The 26925-nt window shown below is 35.3% G+C and overlaps 1 protein-coding gene across 1 annotated transcript in view; it reads left to right on the forward strand.

Annotated features, from left to right (window-relative positions):
* antxr2a (ANTXR cell adhesion molecule 2a) overlaps positions 1 to 26925 on the forward strand; it is a 234761-nt gene that overhangs the window by 82386 nt on the left and 125450 nt on the right. Inside the window, exons 10-12 of the mRNA XM_088911903.1 lie at positions 1596 to 1665; positions 22768 to 22846; positions 23236 to 23331. Coding sequence (XP_088768029.1) covers positions 1596 to 1665; positions 22768 to 22846; positions 23236 to 23331 — 245 coding nt within the window. The remainder of the gene's footprint in view (positions 1 to 1595; positions 1666 to 22767; positions 22847 to 23235; positions 23332 to 26925) is intronic.

Here is a 26925-nt window from a genome sequence, read left to right on the forward strand (position 1 = left end):
TCCATTAACCATTTGGTAATGTAAAAGAGCATTTTCCTCATGATACATGTTAATGTTTAATTCCTTGTATAATTGTGTAATAATTGTACGTTTCATCTTCAGAAATACCATACTGTATCAATTTTTCCAGAAATACATTACCAATACATATTTCTCAAATTTGAACTGGTGAACCACAGTAATAAATGGAATTTCTGCATTTTGGCTTTGCCAAATATGCTACTAAATATTTTTCAATAGGACAAATAGAGGAACTGAAGTTCTGATCTTAAAAAAACTTTCTAAAAAATACTCTTATCTCCTGTTTTTGCTATCTCTTCTGGGCAGGTAATGTCTGTATATTTACAGGAGCATAGTAGAACAATGAAAGAGAGGTCAAATATTACCACTGTATCAAAATAAGTTAATGATTTATTACTTATATCCTTTGACAATAAAATCATCAGAAAGGTAACAAATGAGGAGGACGCTTTTTCTGTCTAGGCCTTTATATGTGTAGGTAGTTTACTGATCATATGAATCAAATTTCTTGAAGTATTCTAAAGAGTCAACATTTTATGGCACTAATATAATTTAGATTGATTATTTTACATAACTTTGACCAATTCAATTATTTTCCTTGCACCTTTTTTAACAACTTCAGATGCTGAAAATATTAACAATTATTGTCAGTCATGGAAACAGAAATGGATTATCGGTATAGTCACATATAGTTAATTAAAATGATCTAATATTATAGTTTTTAGTATCAAACTTTTTATAGAAGCAATATACTTACAGATCTAGTAGGTAGCTGCATCCTTCACTTTATAGATCTGTTTGTCAAGTCATTGTTCCTTTCAGTTGTCGAAAAATTGTGAATTACTGAAAATGTTTCAGAATATTTTGAAAAAGCGACAACTCATATTTATGTCTAATAACTTTAAAAACATACTTTGAGGACCCAATTGAACTCAAAAAAGCTTATGTCATTATATTCAGGATGGCATATTTGTTGTCTGGACTACCTTATTTTTAGAAAAAAATCTTCTAAATTTTTACACATATTTGCATCTATTTACAGTATGTCCATTTTACTGTAAAATTCCTAACATTTGCCTCACACTCCAGGGACTCCACTGCTAGCAGATGTGTACTTATCAGGCCTCTTCAGAGGTTCCATGTGGTTTCAAGACACAGTGTTTTGCTGTACCCACATGGGTGTGAGCCTCTTAGAAGAAGGACATCTTATAATTGTGGACAAGCATAATCACATCTTGCTATAAAAGTGCTGCAGATGGAAAGCACATGCCTGAATCTCAAAACTCAGCTCACAGAATCTTAGGCATTTAAAAATCCTCTTGTGGTGTGGAAGGTGACATCTACATGAACTTGTGCTCACTGTACAAATTGTCATAAAATAGTATGGATTATGGCACAAAGTTAATTTTCTAGAATATATTTATAATCTTGATAATGCATGTCACCTCTGCATCGGAATTTAATGTCCCTTGCTTTTGAAAAATTATTAAATATTATACACCTGGAAACAAGTTTATTCTACAATTCATTAACCAGCACTGTATAAGGAACTCATGCAATCCCTCATTTTTCAGATGAGAAGCCAAGTGTGGTACGGGATAATTATCTTCTCTGTCCTGCACCCATATTACACGAAGCTGGACAGTAAGTACTCATTGAGAGTTTCACACTGTAATTATAAATAACTGGACACATTGAAAGGTTGTTATTAAATCTCTATGGTCTACAATTCATTGAGTTCTGCATCATATTCTTGGTTACTTTCATTGTTTGCCACGTGTGCAGATTCATCCTGGAATGTCACAGGACATGACTGAAATTACTAAAATGGAGCAAATTGGGTGCATTCACAGATTCAAACTGATAAAAAATGTTAAACTTTCTTAGTTTTCAAATCAATTACACTCAGTCTTAAACTGTAGACCAAAGGAAGGTTTGCAGTATTCTGCTTAAGACATGTTAAAACAGTGAAGTGGTGAAATTGCTTGTAAGTCTTACTTTCTTAGATTTTTAGTCATTGTTTTAAGTGGTTTGTTGTGGAAGCCTTTCCTGTGATCTTCATTTTTTCATGCATAAGTCTTTATATGGCAGTTAGCTCTGACCTTTTTATTTTCTGTACAAACAATAATTATATTGAGACTGACCCAATTAAAGCCTATCCTAGTGGGATCAGCATTTATGGGCTATTTTGGTAATTGCTAGAGTGAAAGAATGAAAGCATTTTTCCCTCAGTTTGATAAAATATATTATGTACAAAATTATGTACAGCATTTTACCAATCTGTATATAAATCTGGCAAATGTATGTCTTATTGCAGTTATGTTTCTTTATAAAACATTTAAATATAAAAAAATGTCATTTATTTTTATTTTAATTAAACATTATAGGCAATGGCAGCTAACAGACTTCAAATGTTACAAACAGAAATATGCTACTCTTCTAAAATTAGCTACAGGGTAATGCTGTTTGTTTTTCCAAGAAGTTTACTGATGGCTTTGTTCTACATTCTTTAACAGGCTTTTATTTTAAAATAGTGTAATAAAACACTTTGCAATACTAATACCATTTGGTGAAAATGCTTTTAGCCACTTCTCTGCTCATATTTTGTATAATTTATCATTTGAAATGCAAGCACACTTTACCCAACATAGAAATAAAAATAACTCATCTAGATGGTTTCTCTTTGAAGTGCTTCCTTAATTAAATCTTGGCTGACAATTTGACCCATTACGTAGTTGGTATGTATGGAGAACAAACACATCTGGTAATAACTCACAAATGATTCTAAAAGGAAGTCTGACAGATGTGGTGAATGCTTTTCTTGCAGTACTCCCTTTTAAATAATTCACCACTTACCAGTTAACCTGTAGACCGTTTAGCACATATACAGCCTACATAATGTTTGAACAGAAAGTTCTTCCTTTGTCCATCCTCTTCTTCTTGGTTGAATTGACTGCATTTAATCAGAGTTATTGCAGAAAATAAAATGTTGTGTATATAGGTGGATGCAAAAACAAACTCAATTCTACTCAACTTTACTCAAAATCTATGAGAATCCAAATGTCAAGCAGCTTGCCATATATGCACATCTGCATTATTCAATAGCATAGTGTAGTATTATCCAGCATGCCTGTACAGTGTATTAAATTCTACATACATTAAGTTGGCATTTGACTATTTTTAAATTATGTAATGTCATATTTGCATCATCTTAACATAACTTTAAAGTACTAAAATAAAATAAGTTAATAAAACACTATTGGTCTTGTTAACTGTCTTGTATGTCACTACAATTTAAAAATAATGTAGACAAAACAGTGCTACATGGTACACAGGGATATTACATTAAATGTCATTAATAATAACAATACTTGCTTACACTCAGTTTCTGGACACTCCACTCAAACTCTTTACAGGTAATGGGGGCTTCCCTCCACCACCACCACTGTGCAGCATCCACCTGGATAATCCGACGGCAACCATAGAGCCATAGAACAGAGTGATGAAGCCAATTTAGAGATGGGGGTTATTAGGAGGCCATGAATAGTAAAGACCAATGGGAAATTTGGGCAGGACGCCGGGGTGACACCCCTAATCTTCTTGAGAAACACCCTGGGATTCTTAATGACCATAGAGAGTCAGGACCTCGGTTTGACATTTCATCCGAAAGATGGCGCCAATTTGGTAAAGACAGTAACACCCTTACTCTTTTTGAGAAACACCCTGGGATTTTTAATCACTACAGAGAGTCAGGACCTTGGTTTTACGTCTCATCTGTAGGACTGTGCCTTTTTACAGTATAGCGTATGGGGGTGAACGCCCCCTGCTGGCCTCACTAACACCACTTCCAGCAGCAAGCTTAGTTTTTTCCCAAGAGGTCTCTCATCCAGGTACTGACCAGGCTCACACCTACTTAGCTTCAGTGGGTTGCCAGTTGTGAGCTGTGGGGTTACAGATAGAGCCATTCAGAATGCACGGGGGATAATGCAGTACTTTGCAGCTCAGGGGCTGCGGAGTACCGCAGCTTTTTAAAAATACTCAGTTGTGGGACTTTACTACTTTATAAAACTTTTGTGTTTGCACTTCTTTGTAAAACTGCCAGATGGAGCAGTGAAAGCTTAATGTCGTGTGTGGAGCATTTCGGCTGTTGCCAGAAAACGCCCGGTCAGTGCTGAGGCAAAATCTTTTTCTAAGGTATATTTTATAAAATTAAGATTGCTCAGTTGTATATATAAAAAGAGTTTATTATTATACTTTAGCTTGTGAATGTGATGTTGCTTCTTTGAGCCTCATGTATGCACAGTAGATGGTAGTGGTAGCTAAATATAAAAAGTACACAACAGTATTTCACCTTCTTCATAAATATTTTATACATCAAAGTCTTTAACATGGTGACTTACAGTGGGTTATGGTTTTAACATGCTTGTTCTAACATTATAAAGTTTTATGTATTGTACTTCATAAAAAGTTAAATAATGTTTAATCCTTTTCTAAGAATATGTAGTAAGAACACCAGTTGCTGTTATTGTAAAAAAAAGTTTTAATACCACTTGATAGTGATATTAATATGGAATCATGTAACTAAACAGCTAAAATATCACAAGCAGATGTTTTGGAAACATTTTGACATTTAAAAAAAAAAACTTTTATTGTCCTTATAGTGGTAATGGCCAATGGACTGTAATGTAGCACACTGCTTCCAGGCGGTTCAGAGCCTGATCAGAGAATTACTTTCAGTTTGTTTCTTACGTAGCCAAATACATAAAAATAGTCAACTATTATAGCTTGTTGTTGGCTTCAGTTTTAGTGTCTGTATCTGGATGGATTATTATTAGTGATGGTTTCGTGATTAAGGATTTCTTCACGGAATTAAGTTAAAGGAGGGAAGAAAGGTTATTTTTACGATTGCCAGTAACCGTAGAAGAGCTTATCAATATGTTGAAACCAGACAGATGTGTTACACCTTTAAGCAAGCCACAATTGTGTACTATGTTGTGACGATGGTGTGTGGCTCTGCGGGAATTATTCTGTAAACTAAACAGTTATAGAGGAGACACATTGAGCCTCTTTTTCTATTTGTAAAAACGTTCCAATTTAAATGCAATACAGAACATATTGTTAATAATATTAATAATGAATGACCATGGTTGTAAACTGAAGAGTTACAGAGAAGACACACCGGATGTGTAAAATAGTTTGTCTGAATACAAATTGAGCAATGGGAAATTTAACTTTAAATTTGTATTAAGAAAAAAAACATTTCACACATACTGTACTGTAGTGGCTTTGAAACCATACAATCTCATACTTTACATACAGTATTTTGTATACAATGCTGTTCATTGCTGTGTGCGCTACTGTTTCGGTATATCTGTGGATCTGACTTCATGGGATTTGCATGTGTGGAACAGTGGGAGGTGAAACCCGGTTGGGGTTGTTTTGATTATACTATGAATGAGTCCCTGAGGCATATTGTCCAAGTTTCAGAATTATAAACAATAAACCTGTGATGAGTGTGCAGGAGAGAAAAAGGTACCTTTTCAGAAGTCGTGTACTGCGCAGAGTAGTTGAATTTGACAAACAGTGAAAGTTACTTAAAAAATTTAAAATCTGTCTGATTGTACTGTAGCTCTCATTTAATTGAGCTTTTGTGATACCACACTGCACCCTTTTGAATGGATTTTTATCACCTTTATCATCTTTGTCTGTTCGGGAGTGTGGGTGTCTCCTTCTTCAATTTAACATCTGATGTCCCCAGCAAGCCAAAAGACTAAAACTCGCTATCAATTAAACATCTGTCTTGTGACATTTCTCAAACTGCTCCAAAGTTGGGTCTAGAGTAAAATTCTATAAACCGAAAGCCACAATGGATAGCACAATTACCAGTAATACAAACTGTAGTACTGTAATACCTGTAATACAAAGGACCACTACAAACTAAAACAACCCCAAGTGCAGCACACATGAACCAAGGAAAAAATATCAGCTCCACCAAACAGATCCTGAACAAGCCTCCTAATATACTACATCCCCACTATAGTTACGGCAAGGTGAATGTGGGAAGCTGATTTTTTAAACATTTTTTTCAAGAAAATCTAAAATAAGAAAAAAATGACATGCCCCTGTCTAACTTAGACATTGCATGACTTTAAAAACTTAAACTTTAAAAATCAGAAGCTGAATTCTATTCATTACAACAGATACAAATCTTAACACAAATCCAAAACCATTTAAAACAGAAGCTGTTCACTCTACTCCACACCTGCATGTCAAGATCTCGGTGTGCCTAGCAGCTGTTTTGTTTAGCTTACACTGTGAATTAGTACCTGAGGCATACCATCCAAGGTTTCGAAATTATTTAAAAAAAATCAAACTTTTGTTAGGATGAGATAAATCTTTTGTGAAGTTGTGTACTACTTGCAAAGAATCTGATTTTGACAAACCTTACAGAGCTAATTTTGTTTGAAGAATTTAAAATCTGTCTGCCTGAGTAAGGTTTTCTTTATGTTTTTTTATGTGAAATGTTTTTGACACTTGTTAAACTCTGAGATTCTGACTGATTTGACTTTATATTTGCCCCATTAAGTTGAAACAGAAAAAGAAGACGTTCTGTAGTTAATCTTTTTGGAATTTGATGTATTATATTATTTGTTAATTATTATTATTAATAATAATAATTATTATATTATTTATGATAAAACCACTTACATTGACACAGGTGCTGCTGTAGAAAATTCTTCAAAAATTTAGAAGCTTTATATTTCGGAAACATCACGATTGTTACACAAGGAAGTGAAATGTGACAGTTTGTTACAGCTATGATTTTTTAATTTTTGGCTGCTGCAGGTACACCCTTTTCAATGGTTAGTTAACCCTTCCAAATTGCTTTGTCAGTCTGTGTGTGTGTGGGGGGGCTTCTCATTGACATCTGACACTCCTCCCTACACGTAAGTGATCGTGAATGTCAAGTAAATATACTGTGATATATAAAATTAAGAAAAACATCAATGTAAACATTATATTTAAAATTGGTTTAATTTGTCATCACTCTTCAAACTTGCATCACAAAGAAAATAAAAATGGTTGTAAATTTCTCCAAAGCCTACTCAGTCAAGAACCGAGAATTCAAGTAGAAAGCTGCGTCACCATGCATAGGCTGCAAAGGAACAAGTAAAGGTTTATTCCATACTGAAAAGGGAAGAAAAGAAACATAATGTTTTGGCTGTGAATGTTTCTTTCAGGTGTGAAGAATAGAGAGTCCCAATTCAATTGCAGCCTAAACCTTCCCCCACAAACCCTCCCCCTGCTGCGATTAGGAAATACACAAAGAATGCACTGAAAGCACTCCAAGAGACAGCTTGTTAAAAGTATAACATGCATTTCGCTTTGATTAAACATAGACCTTTTTGCACGCTCCAATGAATTTTTCACTGGCCATTTTAATACCACATTGATATTCTAGATTTTAATTATAAATATATATATATACAATTTGGTTGTGAGGCTTGAGTTTACCCCCGCCATTGACAGTATCCACATTTGCAAACTCTTTCATGTTCATTATTAATATCAATAATATCTTCCATATTGCATTTAAATTGAAATGTTTTTACAAGTATAAATCCACCTGCCCATCCATTTTCTAACCACTTTATCCAGGACAGGCATGGGTGTGACCTACAGTTTTATGTTTTTTTCATCGTTTATGACGTTCAGAGACGTTATACTCCTGTTATTTTCATGCTACCAAAATTTCTCTTTGGTTGTAAAATTCCATATTAAGCGTATTTAAACATGCACAGTAGAGAGATTAAATGAAGCAGTTGTTTCACTAATGCAACATAAGTGCCACCTGTCAATCATCTTTGGCCAGCAAATCATGTACTGTGGCAACCTGCAACCCTGCAGCGCAATATAGGTTTTTACCGTGCATTTTGAATGATTACATCTTTTTATGGATTCTGACTATTACTCTTCTGTTACATTATTAAATAATGAATGTTACAACTAATCTAAAATTTAAATTTTAAATTTTGGCTGCAATTTGACATATTGGATCATTTTTCCAATTTTCTAATTTTTTGTGTGTAGGGTGTACTGTAGGAAGTGGATCCAAATGAACTATTTGTATGTAAAAAAATCTGGTCAATGTTAATACATATGTGTAGATCTCTAATGCTATTTCATTTCTTTCAAATACTTATGTGAAATCAACATCAGTAAGAAAGTTGCTTATGAAGTGATAGTAACCTTATGGCATGTATTCCATGTGAATGGATTTGATCAATTTGATATTTTTTTTATTTTGCAGGTCTCTTAAATGTATTAACTATTTTTGTGCTGTTTACAGCTTAAATAAATCAAGTTTTTGAAACAGGATATGAATTTCAAATTCAGATGTAATCGTTGTTTCTATTTTTAAGAAATCTATTCAGTCCATCCTTGTATAATTTACTCTACTTTTCTGAAAGCATAGATTAAAAATGATTTAATCTATGCTTAAATCAGAGTTCTGTGAACAGTACTCTGTGTTTTCAGGATGTTTATTGCTAATGTTTGCAGTCAAATGATGTTACAGTAGTCCTGTTTTATATGCAGGTGTCCAATTTCTTTTCTCAAAGAAGCTGTTCATTATTGGCCATTGCGTGACCCACATCTTATGGAATACTTGGGACTGGGACAAACAGGCCTTAAAAACATTCTTTGTGTTTCTTTTAGGCCCTCACTGGTGCTTTGCAGCTGTGTTCAGCATAACTATCATTAGTTACTTCGGTAAAGAGAAAGTTTTCTCTTCAACTTCTCTTTTTTGCAAAAAAAATCCCTGTCATTATTGACTAGTTTTTAAATTTATTTTCAGACATCAACATTATGGACTTATATAGATTATATCACTTCCGACAAACTCAATATCAAAGCCATAAATTCAAACAAAGCTTAATTTTTTTTATCTATTGTCTCTAAAATCAGTATTCAAGGATTAGGCTTTGCAATTAGACACAAAATTTCACAATAGTCTTTTCATGTACAGTATCTTCCTATTAATAACACTTTACACAGTTGTATCATTTATTAGCTTTCTATGTGTAACTGTTGCAGGTACAGTAACTAACTTCAGACTTTAGTCACTACAGTTTTAAATTTACATAAAACCAGGTTGCTCTGCCCGAGTTAGAGTGCCTGTGGGATCACTAGGACTAGAATGTTTGTGGAATGCCTGCAAAGCCACATACTGTGCATTATGGTACAGACACAGCCGTTCTAAATGAGTGAGGTACGCTGCAGTAAAACGTGGTGGGCATGGCGCAATATACCACATTATGTACCGTATGCAAATTAGATTATGATAATAGTATCCGTAAGCACCTTGTAAGACCTTGTAAAACTGCCAGGAGGAGCTAATAAAGCTCAATGTCTCATGTACAGCATTTGAGCTGTCGTCAGAAAACACTACTGAGGGACAATCTTTTTCCAGTTAAGAGTTGTATACTCTTTAGACTTCTAATATTTTAAACTGTGTATTACAGTGTTAATCATTAAAAATGAAAAAGTTGGTATATTTTATCAAAACAAGATTGCTCAGGTGGACAAAAGTACACACCCTTCCAACTTCATCATAAATATTTTAATTATGCATAAATACCAAGATGGATAGTTTTAGTAAATATGTTGACAAATATCTGAATTTTTGCAAGATAAAATTGTATCCAGCTGTGAATCAGCTACGTGAACTTGCTCTTCGTGAAATTGTGGAAAAGAGGTTTAGTGGGCAGCATTACACACACTGTAGTGACCATAGAGTGTTTTAATACACTGTACAGTATAACAGTATAAAGCAAGTATGTTTTTTAATATTTGTAATCGCTATTCTTACAAGTACATTTTGTATTCAGTTTGCTTCTGTGTGTTAGCTGGTGGGCAAATGTTCGAGGTGTATTTATATAGCTGGTAGTATTACTGTATTAAAAAAAAATTAAAAGGTTTCACAACCCAAAGCGAGGCTTTATGGGTGTTGTGGTTTAAATGCTATTGGCTTATGAACAGCATCCCCCTATCCCAGTGCATAGTGCCACATTAAATAAAACCACGAGAAAAAGAGATTCACAACGCAAAGCTGTCAGTCTTCTGTGTAAAAAATACTGCCCAAATCAAGTCCATGCGAGCAACCCGCATAGGTGATATTTAGAAATATCTATTGTAGTATTTTCAGGTTCGGAGAGGACGGGCACAAAGCTTTATTCCTGTGGTTACAGTCTGGGTAATTTGAGTGAAGGCTGTGACAAAGAGAAGGCTGTGAAAACATTTGTCAATCTGTCCGTGGGAGGAAGGGGGACTGTCTTTCATTGGAAGGTTTGCCTATTGTACTCATACATAACAATATAGGGGGGAAGGAAAAGTGCCTGCCATCATTTTTTTCACTGACAGACAAAGTTGTGTTGTGTTAATAAAAACTACAGTATGCTTAACAGCTGTTAAATCCGGTTTAATTCAAAACACTTTATTCAGTGACTGCTAGCACTTTTCCTTCCCCCCTAACCCTATTCTACTCATACATACCCCTAAGGTATATTCTCATGTACGAGTAGAATAGGGTTAGGGGGGAAGGAAAAGTGCCCGCAGTCATTTTTTTCACTGACAGACAAAGTTGTATTGTCAGTATGCTTAAAAGCTGCTTGTAAGAGCAAGGTGACTTTCTGCTATCTAAACCATTTTTTACAGCTTTTAAAGTCACGCAATGTTTGAGTAAGGCAGGAACACGTCATTGTATCTTATTTTTTATTTCATTTTTTAAAATAAATATAAGGTAACCAGCAATCAAATGTCCTGTTTTTCCTTAACACTTGTTTTTCCATACTGTAGTTTAAGTCTTTGTGTAAGCTGTAAGTTCTTTTTACTTCTTAATTAAACATTTGAAACACTTTAATTTTGTAAACGCAACACACATTCCGTACAGAAATAAAATAATGTTTTCTACAGGTGTTATACCACTTCTCAGTATAACTTTAAACAAACAGGAAAAAGAGCATTTTCAGAGAGCAATCTAATTTCTTATTAGTTTAAACAGTGACATTTCAGCTGCATACCCACGTGAGCCCAAAATTGCTACATTATTAATAATATCTTCTGTGTCAAATTACATTGGAATGTTCTTTTTTACAAGTGTAAAAAGAGGCGATATGCAACATGTCTCCTCTTTAACTCTTCAGTTTACAGAGAAATTCCGCCAGAGCCTTACAACATTGTCCAATAATACACTTTTTCTATCTAATTTTTAGTTTAGCAGGATTTGCGCGATAAGCACGTTGTTTTATGGGGATGACATTACCCTTGTCTATATCACTGTACAGCACTTGTTTGAGTCGGGAATGCCATACGATCTCTATTGCTTTTAAATCTGGGGATTCAGCTGGAGTTTTCACAAGTGGTCTCTTCTGAAAACACCCGAAACGTTGTGTTTTTTCTCTTCTCTTTTTAGCATGGAATAAACCTATTACTTGTTGCCTTACTGTAACTACTGCATGATTTCAGCTGAATGAGGGGAATTAAATCAGTCAGAATCTCAGAGTGCCAATTGTAAAAATAACCCTCCTTCCTTCATTTGTTTAACTTAACGAATTTCGCAAAGAATGTTTGTAATGTAGGGCGCTCTGAACGAGTTTGTCAAGATCATGGTTTCAAAATAAAAAAAAACATCAGACCTTAGATTGGATGAGAACATCATGATTGTTTTGCAAGGATGTGAACGTTGAACATTTTGTGATATTTAGAAATACCAACAAATTCAATATAGTGTTGATAATATTTATTATCAGTGATAATGACAGTAGTAGCAGTTTGAAATTATTCATTGTTATTAATAAATGACTTAGCTTTGAACATGTTCAGAAATCTAATCACAGGTACCACACCTGCCAGAATCACAATGATTCCTAATCGTACTGGTTGTGGGAGGAGGGAACTCAGTTGAACTGGCAGCCCAGTATGTGATCTCCTGAGGAACAGTGAGCCTGTCTCCCAATAATGCTCAATATGTTTACAGTATATGTAAATATTTTATGATATATCTTTGTTTAAATGTCTGTAATATGTCTATAGATTTTATTTTTATTTTTTGTTTTGTTTATTTGCTTTGGCAACACTGATTGTACCCATCGGTCATGCTAATAAAGCACCTTGGATTGAACTGAGTGAGAGAATGAGCGAGCACCAAAGAGAGTGAGAGAGAGAGAGAGAGCAACACACTGGGGTATATTCGGGTAGTTACACAGGGAGAGGGTGGTAATTGGGTACAAGTATAAAAGGGGTGCAAAACCACTAAACTATTTACAAGAATTTGGGTGATCTCACCAAACTGTACGCCCATTTTGCAAATAGGTCAGCCGCAGTGGTAAGTGGCAGTCCCCGCCCTGACCACTACTACTCCCGTCCTGCCCCTCACCATGTACGCCAGCCGGGTGCTCTTCAGCTGCAGCGCCAGGTGAATGTACTACAATAATATCTTCAATGTCTCATTAACATTGGAATGATCTTTTTTATAAGTGTAAAAAGAGGCAATACACAACGTGTCTCCTCTATAACTCTTCAGTTTACTGAGAAATTCTGCCAGAGCCTCACAACATTGTCCAATAATACTCTTCTAGTGTCTAAGTTTTAGTTTAGCAGGATTTGAGATACAGTATATGAATATAATGATATCCCTATTATATATATATATTATATTCCCTATCAAATTCTAAAAAGTATGCTTTTTGTTTACTGCAGTAACAAGCGTATTCGCAGAAAAGGTTAAAACATTATAACTTTTTACAAAGTATATAAACTTAATATAGTCAGAAGAAGCACGTAAAAACGTTTCCAAAATAACCACAGTATGTTACCGAATGAAAAACTTTGATGCTTAAAATGTATGAATGAATGAATAAAGTGGAATACTGGTGTGTATTTTTCATTTAAACTACCAATACCATCCATATACAGTTTAGATAAAATGTTTATGTTCCTTCATTAATATTGTTTATGACCTTCAAATGGGTTATGCTCCTCTTCTTTTTATGCTCAGCTACTAAAATTTCCCTTTAGTTGTAAAGTTCCATATAAATGTTCAATACTATGTGGATTAAAACATGCACAGTAAAGAGATTAAATTATTTACAACCAATGCACCACGAGTGCCCCTGTTGGTCATTTTGGCTAGCCAATCACGTACTGCGGTACAATGCAGTGAACTGTGGGTAATTGCATGTGGTATGGGGTTGTACCATGCATTTTGAATGGCTGCATCAGTAGCAGAAGTCAATAATGAGGCTGTAAAATTTTTAGCATAATGCTTTCTTTCATTATGCATGTCACCGGGGATCCACTATATTCAAATGAAGGTTTCTGAAAATGCCCCCAAGTACTAGATATTGACAACATTTATAAATAAACTGATTACTTGTTCCGTCATATAAGTATGTTGGCGATCCGTGTTCAAGACATGTTTAGGGCACAAGTTTTTCTTCTAACAAAGACTCCTTCTTAAAAAATAAAATAGTAAATATTGTGTATTAACAATTATTTTTGTTTTTTATTTAGTACAACGTATTCATTTTTAAGTGATATTAATGTAAGCTTAGGTCCTGTTAATGTTTTGTTCAGTTGAGCGGTTTGAAGTGTTTTTGAGTTGTTTGGAGTTTTATGGTCCAGTTGGTGGCTAGGCTCATCGTACTGTGACTCCATGCTGTCTGATTGGTTATGGGGGGAGAAAAAGATGAGGAAAGGGGGAGAGCAAGAAGTTCGGAGAGAGAGAACACGTGTGGTGTGGACACAAAGTTCTAAGTGCGGCTGTTCTCTAATAAACTGCCAAGAAAAAGAATAACCGTCTCCATCCAGTTCCATTCCGTACCGGCAGAGTGTTAACCTCTGTCACACGAACCCTACAGTTACACTAATAGGGTTACATAAAAATGTAAATGAACAAACACATTCACCCACTGTTGAATACTGTCAACATAACAGGAACACACTTCCTATCCCCAGGACTATTAACGACAACTTTTCCATCCTACAGGATGATCCCTCCATCGGGGCCCTCTTTTCTGACTGCCCCATCATCTCATATTGCCGATCACCTAATCTGTGCAACCTTCTTGTTCACAGCTCCCTTGACCACCCTCAGCAACCATCCATACCAGGCACTTTACTTTGCAACAGAGCTTGCTGTATCACATCTAACAAACACTACACTCATTCTAGGCCCCTCAGGACAATTCCGGATCACCCAGATGGCATCTTGTACCTCCAGCAACCTTATTTACTGTATCTCTTGCAGTAAATGCCCAGCCATCTACATTGGAGAAACAGGAAGGAGACTCGGAGACCACTTCAGAGAACATGTCAGGGCTGTGAAGATTAAAGATCTCTCTGAGCCCATTGTTTCTCATTTCACCTCTGACAGCCATGACCACTCTAATCTCTCCGTCTGTGTTCTCAAAGATGGTTTTCCGAACTCTTACATCAGAAAGACTACAGAAACCAAAATTATCCTGCAGCTAGGATCACACCTTCCCCCTTCTCTTAACGACAGACTACTTTTCTTCTAAATTTTCTCCATTCATTGGAAGTTTCATTTCACACCTCTCTACACCTATTCTGACTTGACACCTCTTGATAGGCCTCTCTTTCTGTCCCCTGCTCCCGCCTCTCACTCCTCCTCTCTCCCAGCCTTTGTTCTCCCGCTACTTTACCTTTGCTTACTGCCTTGTCTTTCTCACACCTGAAGAAGGCTCCACGGCCGAAACGTTGTGTTTTCTTTCTTCTTTTTTCAGCATGGAATAAACCTACTACTTGTTCCTTTGCAGCCTACGCGTGCTGATGCAGCTACCCACCTGAACTACTTATATGACGTTCCTCTTAACAAACCAACTGCACCACCAGGCCACTCAGAAACATAGCTGAAACTAACAGCTTAACAACGTTTCGAAAGTAATTGAATGGGTCAAATTAAAAATAAAACATGTTTAAAATGGACTACGGAATTACTACCAGCTATGTAAATAAATATATTTAAATCCTTAAATTGATATCTTTATTAAATTCTTTAGATTGGCAAATTGATATTATATTCCCTATTTAGTGCATTGTAAATGATAGACGTTTTATTACTGCGATAATGAGCGCAAGTATTAATAGAAAAGGTTAAAACATATAGCTTTTTATAAAGTATATAAACTTAATATAGTCAGAATGAACACATCAAGACTTTTCCAAAATAACCGCAGTAAGTGACAGAGTGAAAGACTGATGCATAAAATGTTTATGAAGAGTGGAATACTGTGGTGCATTTTTAATTTAAACTACCACTACCAGCCTTGATGTTCAGAGACGTTATGCTCCTCTTATTTTTATGTTCCGTAACCAAACTTTCCCTTTAGTTGTAAATTTCCATATTAATATATATTATTAAACAGATAAACATCCACAGTAAAGAGATTAAAAGCAGCAATCGTTTCACTTACAACTAATGCACCACTAGTGCCACCCGTCGGTCATTTTGGCCAGCCAATCACGTACCAATCAGTAGCCTGGGCGTGGAAATACACAGTACAGGGTTTTACCGTGCATTTTGAATGGCAGGATCTGTGTATCCTGTGTTCACTTTAAGTTATGCTTTCAATCCTCCTTTCTCCATCTTGTAACATACTCTGAATACTCAGTTTTATATAGTACCTTTAGAATGTCTACACATCTTTACCAAAGTTACAGCCTGAAATCAAGATTGAAATTAAGACGCTTCTTATCCAACCCATTTTTCTAGGTTTTCATTTGAAATTACTTTCCATAATTATTTAGCATGTGTTTTTTACTTGGAGATTGTTTATTACAGTGTGCATAAATTCTGAAAACTTAAAATGTGGTACTTTAGTAAGGGGATTAAGATTTTTAAAGACACAGTTTTTGAATGGAATCATACATACAGTAACTGACCCAAATGAACATTGAAAGGATAGAGCAAGTGAGACTTTTAACTTTCTCAATCACAGCTAACTTGACTGTTCTTAAAGAATGTACCTTAGCTATTAGGAATGCACACAAAACCAGTCACCAAGGTACATTTACACAGTAAATTTACTGAGATGATTGAGGTGACTGTATACATAATAGTACTACTACTACTACTAGCAAGTAGTCTTAGATTCAATATTTACACTCAATATACTGTATAGTTAATACATTTATAGATAGATGGCATTTATTGCATTTTCTTCATTTCATAAATAAATGTTATGTTTTACATAAAGAAAGCTTTCCTCATAATTCACCTTGGCACTTAAGATTATAACAAAAAATAGTTTGTGGTTTATATAAAATATAAACAAGTGCTGTTAAAAACCTTGTTATTATTTCTGAAAAAGAAGGTAGACATAGAAGGTCAACAGTTGAAACACATTTTCTTTCTCTTCTTTTTAATTTTCAGCATGGAATTCAACTTCTACTTCTACTAGTTTTCCCACACACTGACATAGCTACCCCCTTCAGTTCTTGTTGTTTTACTTATGAAGTATTTTATCCTAAGATTAGTGTTGTAGAAAATTCTAAATAAATACTTGTGCCCTTTAAGTTCATTCAACATGTTGTGGTGTCAATAAGGACATTGCAAAGGCAAATAGCTGCTGCATACTTGAACCTCTAGAGATTATTCTGCCAAGAAAAACCATATCTTTTGGGTGTTTATTTAGTAATCTTTGTCAAGGTTCTAATTAAGTATGACTTATCCATATCTGCAACTGTTTCACAAATGCCTGTATATTTTTATAATCATAAGTGGTGAAATATTTTGAATGACAAGCTCAAAAGATGTCTGTTTAGATGCAGGTTTTAGGTTTAGACCTGAGCTAGCTTTCATTGCATCCATCGGTATCTAAATGAAGATACAATTTAATGGCAAAAAAAAACATTGTTAACTCAAGTAATTAAAATGTCATTATTAGCATAAATCATTAGAGATTGCACCCATTTTGTTTTCCAAAATAAAAAGAATTTAATATTAATCCTGTGCACTTTATTACTTTATACTATCATTAGTCCTAACATATAGTCATTATTGCTATATCTTATTTCTTGTCATAATGCATAAAAGATGTTCATTACCATAGTTTTTATATTTGTGTTTTGTCAATCCAATGCAATATGAAGGCCTCCAGAAACTTGTATCCTTGATTATTGTCATTCATCATACTCAGTTGTACAGTTGTGAGAAAAAGTTTGTGAACCGTTCAGAATTATCTGGATTTCTGCATGAATGGCTCCTAAAATGTGATCTGATCTTCATCTATGTCATAATAATAAAAAAGACAGTCTTATTTAACAAACAGCACACAACATTTTACTTTATTGAACAAATTGTTTAAACAATCAAGGTCATTGATGGAAGAAGTAGGTGAACCTTTATATTTAGTAACTAGTGGAACCTTCTTTATTGGCAATGACCTCAACCAGACTTTCTGTAGCTGCTGATCAGACCAGCGTTTAGGAGGTATTTTGGCCCATTCCTCTATACAAAACTGTTTCAGTTCATGTATATATTTGGGATGTCTTGCTTGAATGGCCTGCTCCAGATCACGCCACAGCATTTCAACGGGATTGAGGTCAGATTTGCCATTCTAAAATATGGAATTTCTTCTGTTTGAGCCACTCTATTGTTGATTTACTCCTGTCTTTTGGATCACTGTCATGTTGCATGACACAACTTCTTTTGAGTTTTAGATCAAGAGACAGACACCCTGACATTCTGCTGTGGAATTTCCTGATACAACTTGGAATCCATTGGTCCCTCAATGATTGCAAGCTGTCCAGACCCTGAGGCAGCAACGCAGCCCCACACCATTATACTCCCTCCACCATGCTTCACAGTTGGGATGAGGTTTTGGTGTCTGTAAGCAGTGTTGTGTTTTCTCCAAACATAACGCTGTGTACATTTACCAAAAAGTTCAACTTTTGTCACATTTGTTCACAGAACATTGTTCCAGCAGTGCTATGGAACATCCAGGTGGTCTTAAGCAAACCTGAGACAGGCAGAAATGTACAGATGCAGCCATTCAAAGTGCGCGTCACAGACACGTACCGCAGGTGACGTCGCTCAGTATGACGCAAGATGACGCGTGGCACCGCAGTACGTGATTGGTTGACCGACAGGGGCACTCGTGGTCCGTTGGTCTGTCGTAGAAAGACTTACAGTAAAAACGTCTTTGCTGTGCCCGTTGTAGATATTGAATTTTACCACTGAAGGGAAATCTTAGTAGCTGAGCATAAAAAGAATAGGAGCATACTGTAACGCGTGTGAAGGCCATAAACGATATTAATTTTGGAACATAAACATACAGTATATACTGTAGCTGGTCTTGGTACTTTAAAGAAAAAAATACACACCAGTATTCCATTTCTCCCTAAACATTTTAAGCTTTGAAGTCTTTAACTAACATGATACCGGAGTCAACAAGCATACTTTTAGAATTTGATTAAAAGGGAATATAATATGGAATCGCGTATCTCAAGAATTTAATAACGGTATTCGTGTACTGCGACAGGGCTGTGTAGGGCTTTTTCGCCTGCCTGTTCATGCGAGCTGTCTTCTAGCCGACTGGTCTAGGTGCGTGACTAGCAACTGGGAGGTTGTGTGATCGAATCCAGCTGGTGCCGGACTTTTCTTTTAACAAACATTTCTTCGAAAAAATAGAATAGCGATATTATGGACAATAAATTGACTTTTATATTTCAAAATATCGCAACATGAACGATATTTGCGATATTTTGAACATATCTTCCCTTCTGACAGCGGTTCCTCCTTCTATTGTGTGTGTGTGTGCAACAGAGTAAATTTTTATAGAGAAATGGAGGCTGGACAGTATGCGTTACAATATAAACATTTATATTGATTTAAATCGTGTTCTGATTTAAATCGCAAACGCGTGTTTAATTATGTGTTTTTTAATCATAATCAGGCTAATGCATTTCTACATTTTCTGTATGAACCAGCTTAGAGGTTCATACAGAAAGACAGCTTGTGTTTAAATTGAGTGTAAGGTAATTTATGCTTCTAAAGTCATGGTCAGCATTTATTATTGTACTGTGCTGTAAACTTTTTCTGTGCCTAGTCACATTATTTTATAGCGTTTTTATTGCGTTATTAAATCCGGTGGCGCTGTGTGTTAGAGTAGTTTCCTGACTCCCTTGTCACATGGTCTGTGATTGAATCCCATAGAACTATGACTTTATTTTTTAACAAACATTTCTTTGAAAAAATGAAACGTTTCCCTTGGTCAGAGATTAAATAAAACCTCACTCGCACCAAACAAATTTATATTTCTAAATATCACAAAATACGTTCATTGTCTTCCAATCGAGTCGAGTTGACATTGGAAGCCTGCCACACCCGGACTGTTAAACCAACGCATTAGCACGTCAAAGCCCATCGAGGGTATTGAGCCAGTATTGCCTTTAGTATTCCCCCCTCTCCCCTCAATTCAATTCAATTCAAGGTGTTTTATTTGCATGACAGATGGGTACAAGCAGTGTTGGGTATGTATATTGTAACGCTTACGGCAGACAGGCACTGTGTAAGAGCCGGCGCACCAGAGCAGCGCACCGAGGGAGCGTCTGCATTTCTAACTTAGTTTTTAAAATTAGTCAAGCAATATGAAGCATCTCCTTTTACTTAGTGCCTGAGCATAAAAAGAATAGGAGCATACTGCAACGCGTGTGAAGTCCATAAACGATATTAATTTTGGAACTTAAACATACAGTATATGGCTGGTCTCGGTACTTTAAAGAAAACATACACACCAGTATTCCATTTCTCCTAAACATTTTAAGCATCGAAGTCTTTAACTAACGCGATACCGGAGTCAACAAGCATACTTTTAGAATTTGATTAAAAGGGAATATAATATGGAATCGCGTATCTCAAGAAATTAATAACGATATAATTATATTCATGTTGCAAAAGAACTGCAACGGACATAAAAACTCCCTTGCTTTTAACAGAGCGTTCCATAATTTCTAACTACGAAAATGCCAGGTGAAAGGATTTGTAAACATATTTTGTTAAAGCAAGTCAGAACCCATTCAGAGCCTACATTACATTTTAGCGTTTCATTCTGAGCAGAAGACCCTCACACCTGAAGAAGGGGGAGGTGTTTTTCGCTGGAAATCTCGCCTGCTTCTACTTTACAACCGGAGTGCTGGCTGTGACGAATTAAACCGGTATTACAGGTTACAATCACAGACCATGTGACATGGGAGTCAGGAAACTAACACAGCGCCACCAGATTTGATAACGCTATGAAAACGCTATAAAATAATGTGACTAGGCACAGAACAAGTTTACAGCACAGTACAAAAATGCTGACCATGACTTTAGAAGCATAAATTGCCTTACACTCAATTTAAACACAAGCTGTCTTTAGCCCTCTAAGGTGGTTCATACAGAAATGTAGAGATCCAGGCTCAGAACACACAGCTTCATTAGCGAATACATATGCAGGACAACTAGAGAAGACGTTTTACAGAGGATGGATTTTTAGAAACATCCCATCAGTGACATCACTGAAGTCAACTCCTAGGTACTGTAACTGTCGTGTGGATAGTTTCACAAGAATCAGACAAAGGTTTAAGCATCGCTTGTTCTAGATAAAACTGCAAAAAAAAACAACAACCCATAATGTACTTCTTTGCGGCTCTGTTTGCCCAAATCATATATTCACAACGTGAAATCTAGAAAATAATATTACGTAACCAAAATCCGCAATATGGAAACAGAACCTGTGTAATTGTTGATAGATGATGTACTCGTAACATTTTTTCAAGACGAACTACAACATTTAAAAAATGACTTGTATGTACTTGATATCTCTAATCAATCCACGGGTCCCAGCACGAAACGAAAGTAAAACGCATACCGTTTCGCGCTTCTTATTAGTTGCTCAAAAGTAATTTGACCGTATGAAATGCATAATATAAACCTAGAAACATATACGTGAGTAGTACTTAAGCACTGTAGTATCGGTGTTAAGACATACCTCTCAAATACTGTAAATCAAGTTAAAAATATCTCAAGATTCTGGTCATAATGAAACCATGTTTCGTGTATGTTTTCTTTAAAGTACCGAGACCAGCCATATACTGTATGTTTATGTTCCAAAATTAATATCGTTTATGGCCTTCACACGCGTTGCAGTATGCTCCTATTGTTTTTATGCTCAGCTACTAAGATTTCCCTTCAGTGGTAAAATTAGATATGAATATTCAATACTTAAACGGGCACAGTTAAGACATTAAATATACATATACATACTGTATACAGTACAGTTTGCATACGGTAATATGTTTATGTCCCTAAATCAATCTCTTTTATGAGCATGTGAAAGGCATGGTGAATCACTGTACTTTGCATGATTGGAAAAAAATGCGTGATTGCGAAATGCTGTGGCGTTACTTTTACAAAGACGGTCAATGAAAAAAAGAATGTGGACCAGGGCAATACTTTGAGTTTACAGCTTGTCCAAGGTCATTTATTATTAATACTATTATTAATATCTTCGTTAAAGACTTTGATGGCTACAGCTCAAACATGAGAGGTTGAGCTTTATTAGCTCCACCTTGCGGAAATTCCGGATACTATTATTTTGCTAGCGGTATTTACCGGTAACTCGCGGTATTTACCGGTAGCTTGCGGTAGACTGCGTACAGCGTACCGGAAAATAATGCGGTATCGCCCGCGCATTTTGAATGGCTGCATCTGTATTTTTTGGAGAGCAGTGGTTTCTTCCCTGGTAACCCCTCATGAACACCACTCTTGTTCAGAGTTTTTCTTATGGTAGACTCATGAACACAGACGTCATCAAGTGCAAAAGATCTTGAAGATCCTTAGCTGTCACCCTAGCATTCTTTGTCACCTGTTTGAGGACTGGTACAGCGTGCCCTTGCACTGATCTTTGTAGGACACCCACTCCTAGGGAGAGTAGCAATGGTGCTGAATTCTTCCATGTGTAAACTATCTGCCTGACTGTGGACTGATGGAGGCCCAAGTCTTTAGAAATCCTTTTGTAACCTTTTCCAGTCTTATGAACTTCAACAACTCTTCTTCTAAGGTCCTCTAAAGTTTGTTTTGATTGGGCCATATTGTACTTGAACAGAATTCTGTTGTGAAGAGCAGGTAACCAAAATTGTGTGAGTTTTTATACAGCAAGGCAGGTCAAACCCACACCTGAAATGATTGGAACACCTGACTCATTGATTGGAATACCTGAGTCCAAATTACCCTCTTTTCAAGATGTCATTATCCTAGAGGTTCACATACTTTTTCCATCAATTACCTTGATTGTTTAAATCATTAATTCAATAAAGATATGACAATGTAAAATGTTGTGTGTGTTGTTTCTTAAATAAAACTGTCTTTATTTATTATTATGACTTAGATGGAGATCAGATCAAATTTTAGGAGCCATTAATGCAGAAATCCAGATAATTCCAAAGGTTTCACAAACTTTTTCTCACAACTGTATGATTTCAGTTGTTACCCTAACATAACCAGCAGGAGTTTTTCTAATATATTTAGATCTGTTTCAATATGAATGCCCAAAGGTCCTTCATTTGATAGGGCAGGTGAATTGTATTGTTCTTATGACCTTTATGCCTTATGGAGACTCATTTAATTCAAGTGAAAAAAGTGTGGAATTATTAACATTACTATTTTTTTCTTCCTCAAAATAGATCCTTAGATGTCCTAGTAAGTTTGAACAATGGCCAATCCTTCATCTCAAGTGCTGTTACTATCTATGCCACATCTTGTGTAAGTTGGAATGAATGAGCTGTTAACTGTAGGTAACTGCATTGAGTGCACCAAATGATGTATTGAATGATTGATTGGATTGATATATGCCTGCCACATGTAAAATAAAAAGACATTTCTTATTAGTGAATATTTAATGCATAATATGTGCACTTTGTTTTGCATTTGGTTCTATATTCTCTATAGTATACTAGCCTTGATCGTGTATATGTTTATTAGTAGCTCCTGTACTGGGACATACAGTACTTTAACTTAATCAATAATTCATTTCTTTGAGTGTAGATGTTCTATTTGGAAACATTGCAGTCATTTCAGAGCACCTTTCAAGATTAAATCAGTCAATCCAGATGCTTATCTAACATTATGTTTTTTTATGTTTTGTTTTTCAGTCCAACGGTACTGCTGTGGCCATTGTCTTTCTGGTACTTTTCATCCTTCTGGCACTGCTTCTGATGTGGTGGTTTTGGCCTCTGTGTTGTAAATTGGTGAGTATTTGATATATAAAAAATAGTTTACAGATAGAATGACACAAGACCCACACAGCCATTGGAATTCAGCAATAACAACACAAAATCTTCATGTTGGATAAACATACTGTTAATAAAAACAGTTTTTTCTGTTTTTATTAACTTGGCTGGTGGTTTGCAACCTGTGGTATGCATTCCTACACTAGTATGCAAAAGCATTGTCAATGTTAGTTGACCTTTGTGTAACACTAACACAATAATCATCTGAAGTCTTTTCTACCTGGACTCATCACCATCTCTATATGCTCCTCCGCTGAGTATTGTTTAATATTGTCACATCTATTCAGTTTTGTATTGTTGATGATGCTTGCATTAAATAAATTGTAGACAGATAGCATAGTTTTTAAAAATGAAATGTAAAAGGACAAGGCATACCCTTCCCCTGGGAGGTGTTCAAGTGAAAGCCATTCCTAAAATAACTGGTATCTTTGATAGTTTGAAAGCTAAAAAAAGCTGCTGGTTAAAAAAGTGGTACTTAAGTTTGAAAAGTAGAAAACACTCAGCTGGGGACATGCATAAGATAATACAGGAAGCAATGCATTTATCTAAATATAAGCTAGCTATCTAAACATTTATAGTTATGTAATTGATAGAGAGTTATTCAGATCTGTTCTGATGCTGCCAGTGTTGTATCCTAGATTATCATCTTTTCCTGTCAAATACATATAGCTTATTGTTAACATTAGCATGTGTTAGTTGTTACTCTGTGAAAGTCTTCATCAGATATTTTTTAAATAGAAACAATATGGTTAGCTCCAGTGATATAATATTAAAACTTCCATCTCTGCAGATTTGGTGCATTATGGGAATCTAAAGAGTTCCTGTGGTAATGCTTTCTCTGTCTATAGTACAAAATATAAAATTGAAATTTTCTAATCCAAGGGATGCTGCAGAAATTTGCGGTTCATGGTCTGCGGCAAACCAGTTTTTTTTTAAATACTCAGTTTTGTGGTTGCACTTCTTTGTAAAATGGCCAGGTGGAGCAGTGAAAGTTTAATGTGGCGTGTGAAGCATTTGGGGTGTTGCCAGAAAATGCCTGGTTTTGAATCCTGGTCAATGCTGAGGGACAGTCTTTTTCCAATTATAGAATATAAGTTGTAAACTGTTTAGACTTTTATTAATTTTAAACTGTATTACAGCATATTAAATATTGAACTCATTAAAAAATAGGTAAATTTTATAAAAGCATGATTGCTTAGTTGGATATATAATAAAAGAGTTTATTACAATTATTGTAGCTTGTGAGCATGACACATTGAGAAAATCCAAAGGTAAATTTTGGTAGCTGAAAATAAAAACAGTAGTATAACGTAATACGTACCTAATGTACACACAGTAGATGGTAGTGGTAGCTAAATTTTAAAAAAGTACACAACAATATTCCTCCTTCTTCATAAATATTTTATGTATCAAAGTCTTTATCTTGGTGACTTACAGTGGGTTATGGGTTTAACGTGCTTGTTCTAACATTATAAAGTTTATATACTGTACTTCATAAAAAGTTATAACGTTACATCCTTTTCTATGTATATGTAGTAAGAACACCACTTGCTGTTATTTAAGAAAAAGTTGTATTGATTTAATACCACTTGATAGTAATATTAATATGGAATCGTGTAACTAAGCAGCTAAAATATCACAAGTGGATGTTTTGGAAACATTTTGACATTCGTTTTTAAAAAAAAACTTTTATTTTCCGTAGTGGTAATGGGCAATGGACTGTAATGTAGGGCGCTGCACCCAGGCAGTTCAAAGGCAAATCAAGGAATTACTTTTGATTTGTTTCTTACATAGCCGAATATATAAAAATAGTCCACTATTATAGCTTGTTGTGAACGTGATGTGCCACTTTTAGGTTACAGAGTTACAGAGAAGACACCTCGAGTCTTGTCTTTTCAGCTTGGGATTAACCTTTAGAGTGATCCTTTTGGCTATACTTTTTACATTGCTGGATGTGTAAAAATAGTTTGTTATTGTAGCTTGTTGCGAACATGATGTGCCTCTTTCAGGTTTATATCCCCATTAAGAAAATCAATATCTTGTCTTAATACAGATTTCAGCAATGAGAAATTTAACTTTAAGTTTTGATTAAGAAAAATATTTCACATATTCGTCACTGTAGTGGATTTGAAACCATATGGTATGATACCGTATATACAGTATATTTATACAGTATACAAACTGGTTCGGTATATCTGTGGGGGAGGGTGTTTTGATTACACTATGAATGAGTCCCTGAGGCATATCATCCAAGTTTCAGAATTCTAACAAATAAATCTTTGATGACATTGCACAAGAGATAAAGTTACGTTTTCAGAAGTCATGTACTGTGCAAAGTAGGTGAATTTGACAAACAGCTAATATTGCTTAAAGAATTTAAAATCTATCTACTGTACTGTAGCTCTCATGTAATTGAGCAGAAAGTCACGTTACTCTCACAAGCGGCCCTATTAGAGTTTGTGTTAACACACTGCACCCTTTTGAATGGATTTATATCCCCTTTATCACCTTTATCTGTCTGGGGTGTAGGGGTTGTATCCTTTCCTCAGTTCAACACCTGCTGCGTCCCCCGTAAACTAAGAGACTAAAACCCGCTATCGATAAAACATCTGCCTTTCGACATTTCTCAAACTGCTCCAAAGTCGGGTGCAGAATAAAATCCTCGAAACTGAAAGCCAGAATGGACACCACGATTACCCCTTAATACAAACATTAGTACCGTAATACCTATAATACAAAGGACCACTACAAACTTAAACAACCCCAAGTTTAGCACACGTGAACCAAGGAAAAAATATTGGCTTCTCAAAACAAATCAAAACTCCTGAACAAGCCCCCAAATATGCTATATCCCCACTATGGTTATGGCAAGGTGAATGTGGGAAGCTGATTTTTAAAACATTTTTTTAAAGAAAATCAATATTAGAAACAATGACAAGTTACTTCCTAACTTAGACATTGCATGACTTTAAAAGCTTAAGCTTTAAACAGTAGAACCTCAATTGTATTCACCTTTGTATTAACAGTTACAACAGATACAAATCTTAACACAAATGCAAAACCTTTTAAATCAGAATCTGCTAACTCTACTTCACAACTGCATGTCAGGATCATGGTGTGCCCAGCAGCTCTTTTGTTTGGATTACACTATGAATGAGTTCCTGAGGCATACCATCCATGGTTTTGAAATTAAAAAAAAAATCAAACCTTTGTCTGGATGAGAGAAACAGGTATCTTTTGACAAGTCGTGTACTACTTTCAAATAATCTGATTTTGACACACCTTAAAGAGCTAATTTTTGCTTGTAATTTAAAATATGTGTGCCTGACTGTATTGTAGCGTATTTCATTAAACTGTTTGGACACCTACGGAGATACCCTATCTAAATTTAAGATCTGCTTCTTTCACAGTTTTTTAAATGCTAAATGTTTTTGCACTTGTTAGATCCTGACTGATTTGACTTTATATTTGCCCCATTAAGCTGAAACAGAAAAAGAAAACGTTCTGTAGTTAATCCTTTTAAAAATTTGATTAATTATATTATTTGTTAAT

The sequence above is a fragment of the Atractosteus spatula genome, chromosome 3, assembly GCF_055471065.1.
Source record: "Atractosteus spatula isolate fAtrSpa1 chromosome 3, fAtrSpa1.hap1, whole genome shotgun sequence".
NCBI classification, from domain to species: Eukaryota; Metazoa; Chordata; class Actinopteri; order Semionotiformes; family Lepisosteidae; genus Atractosteus; species Atractosteus spatula.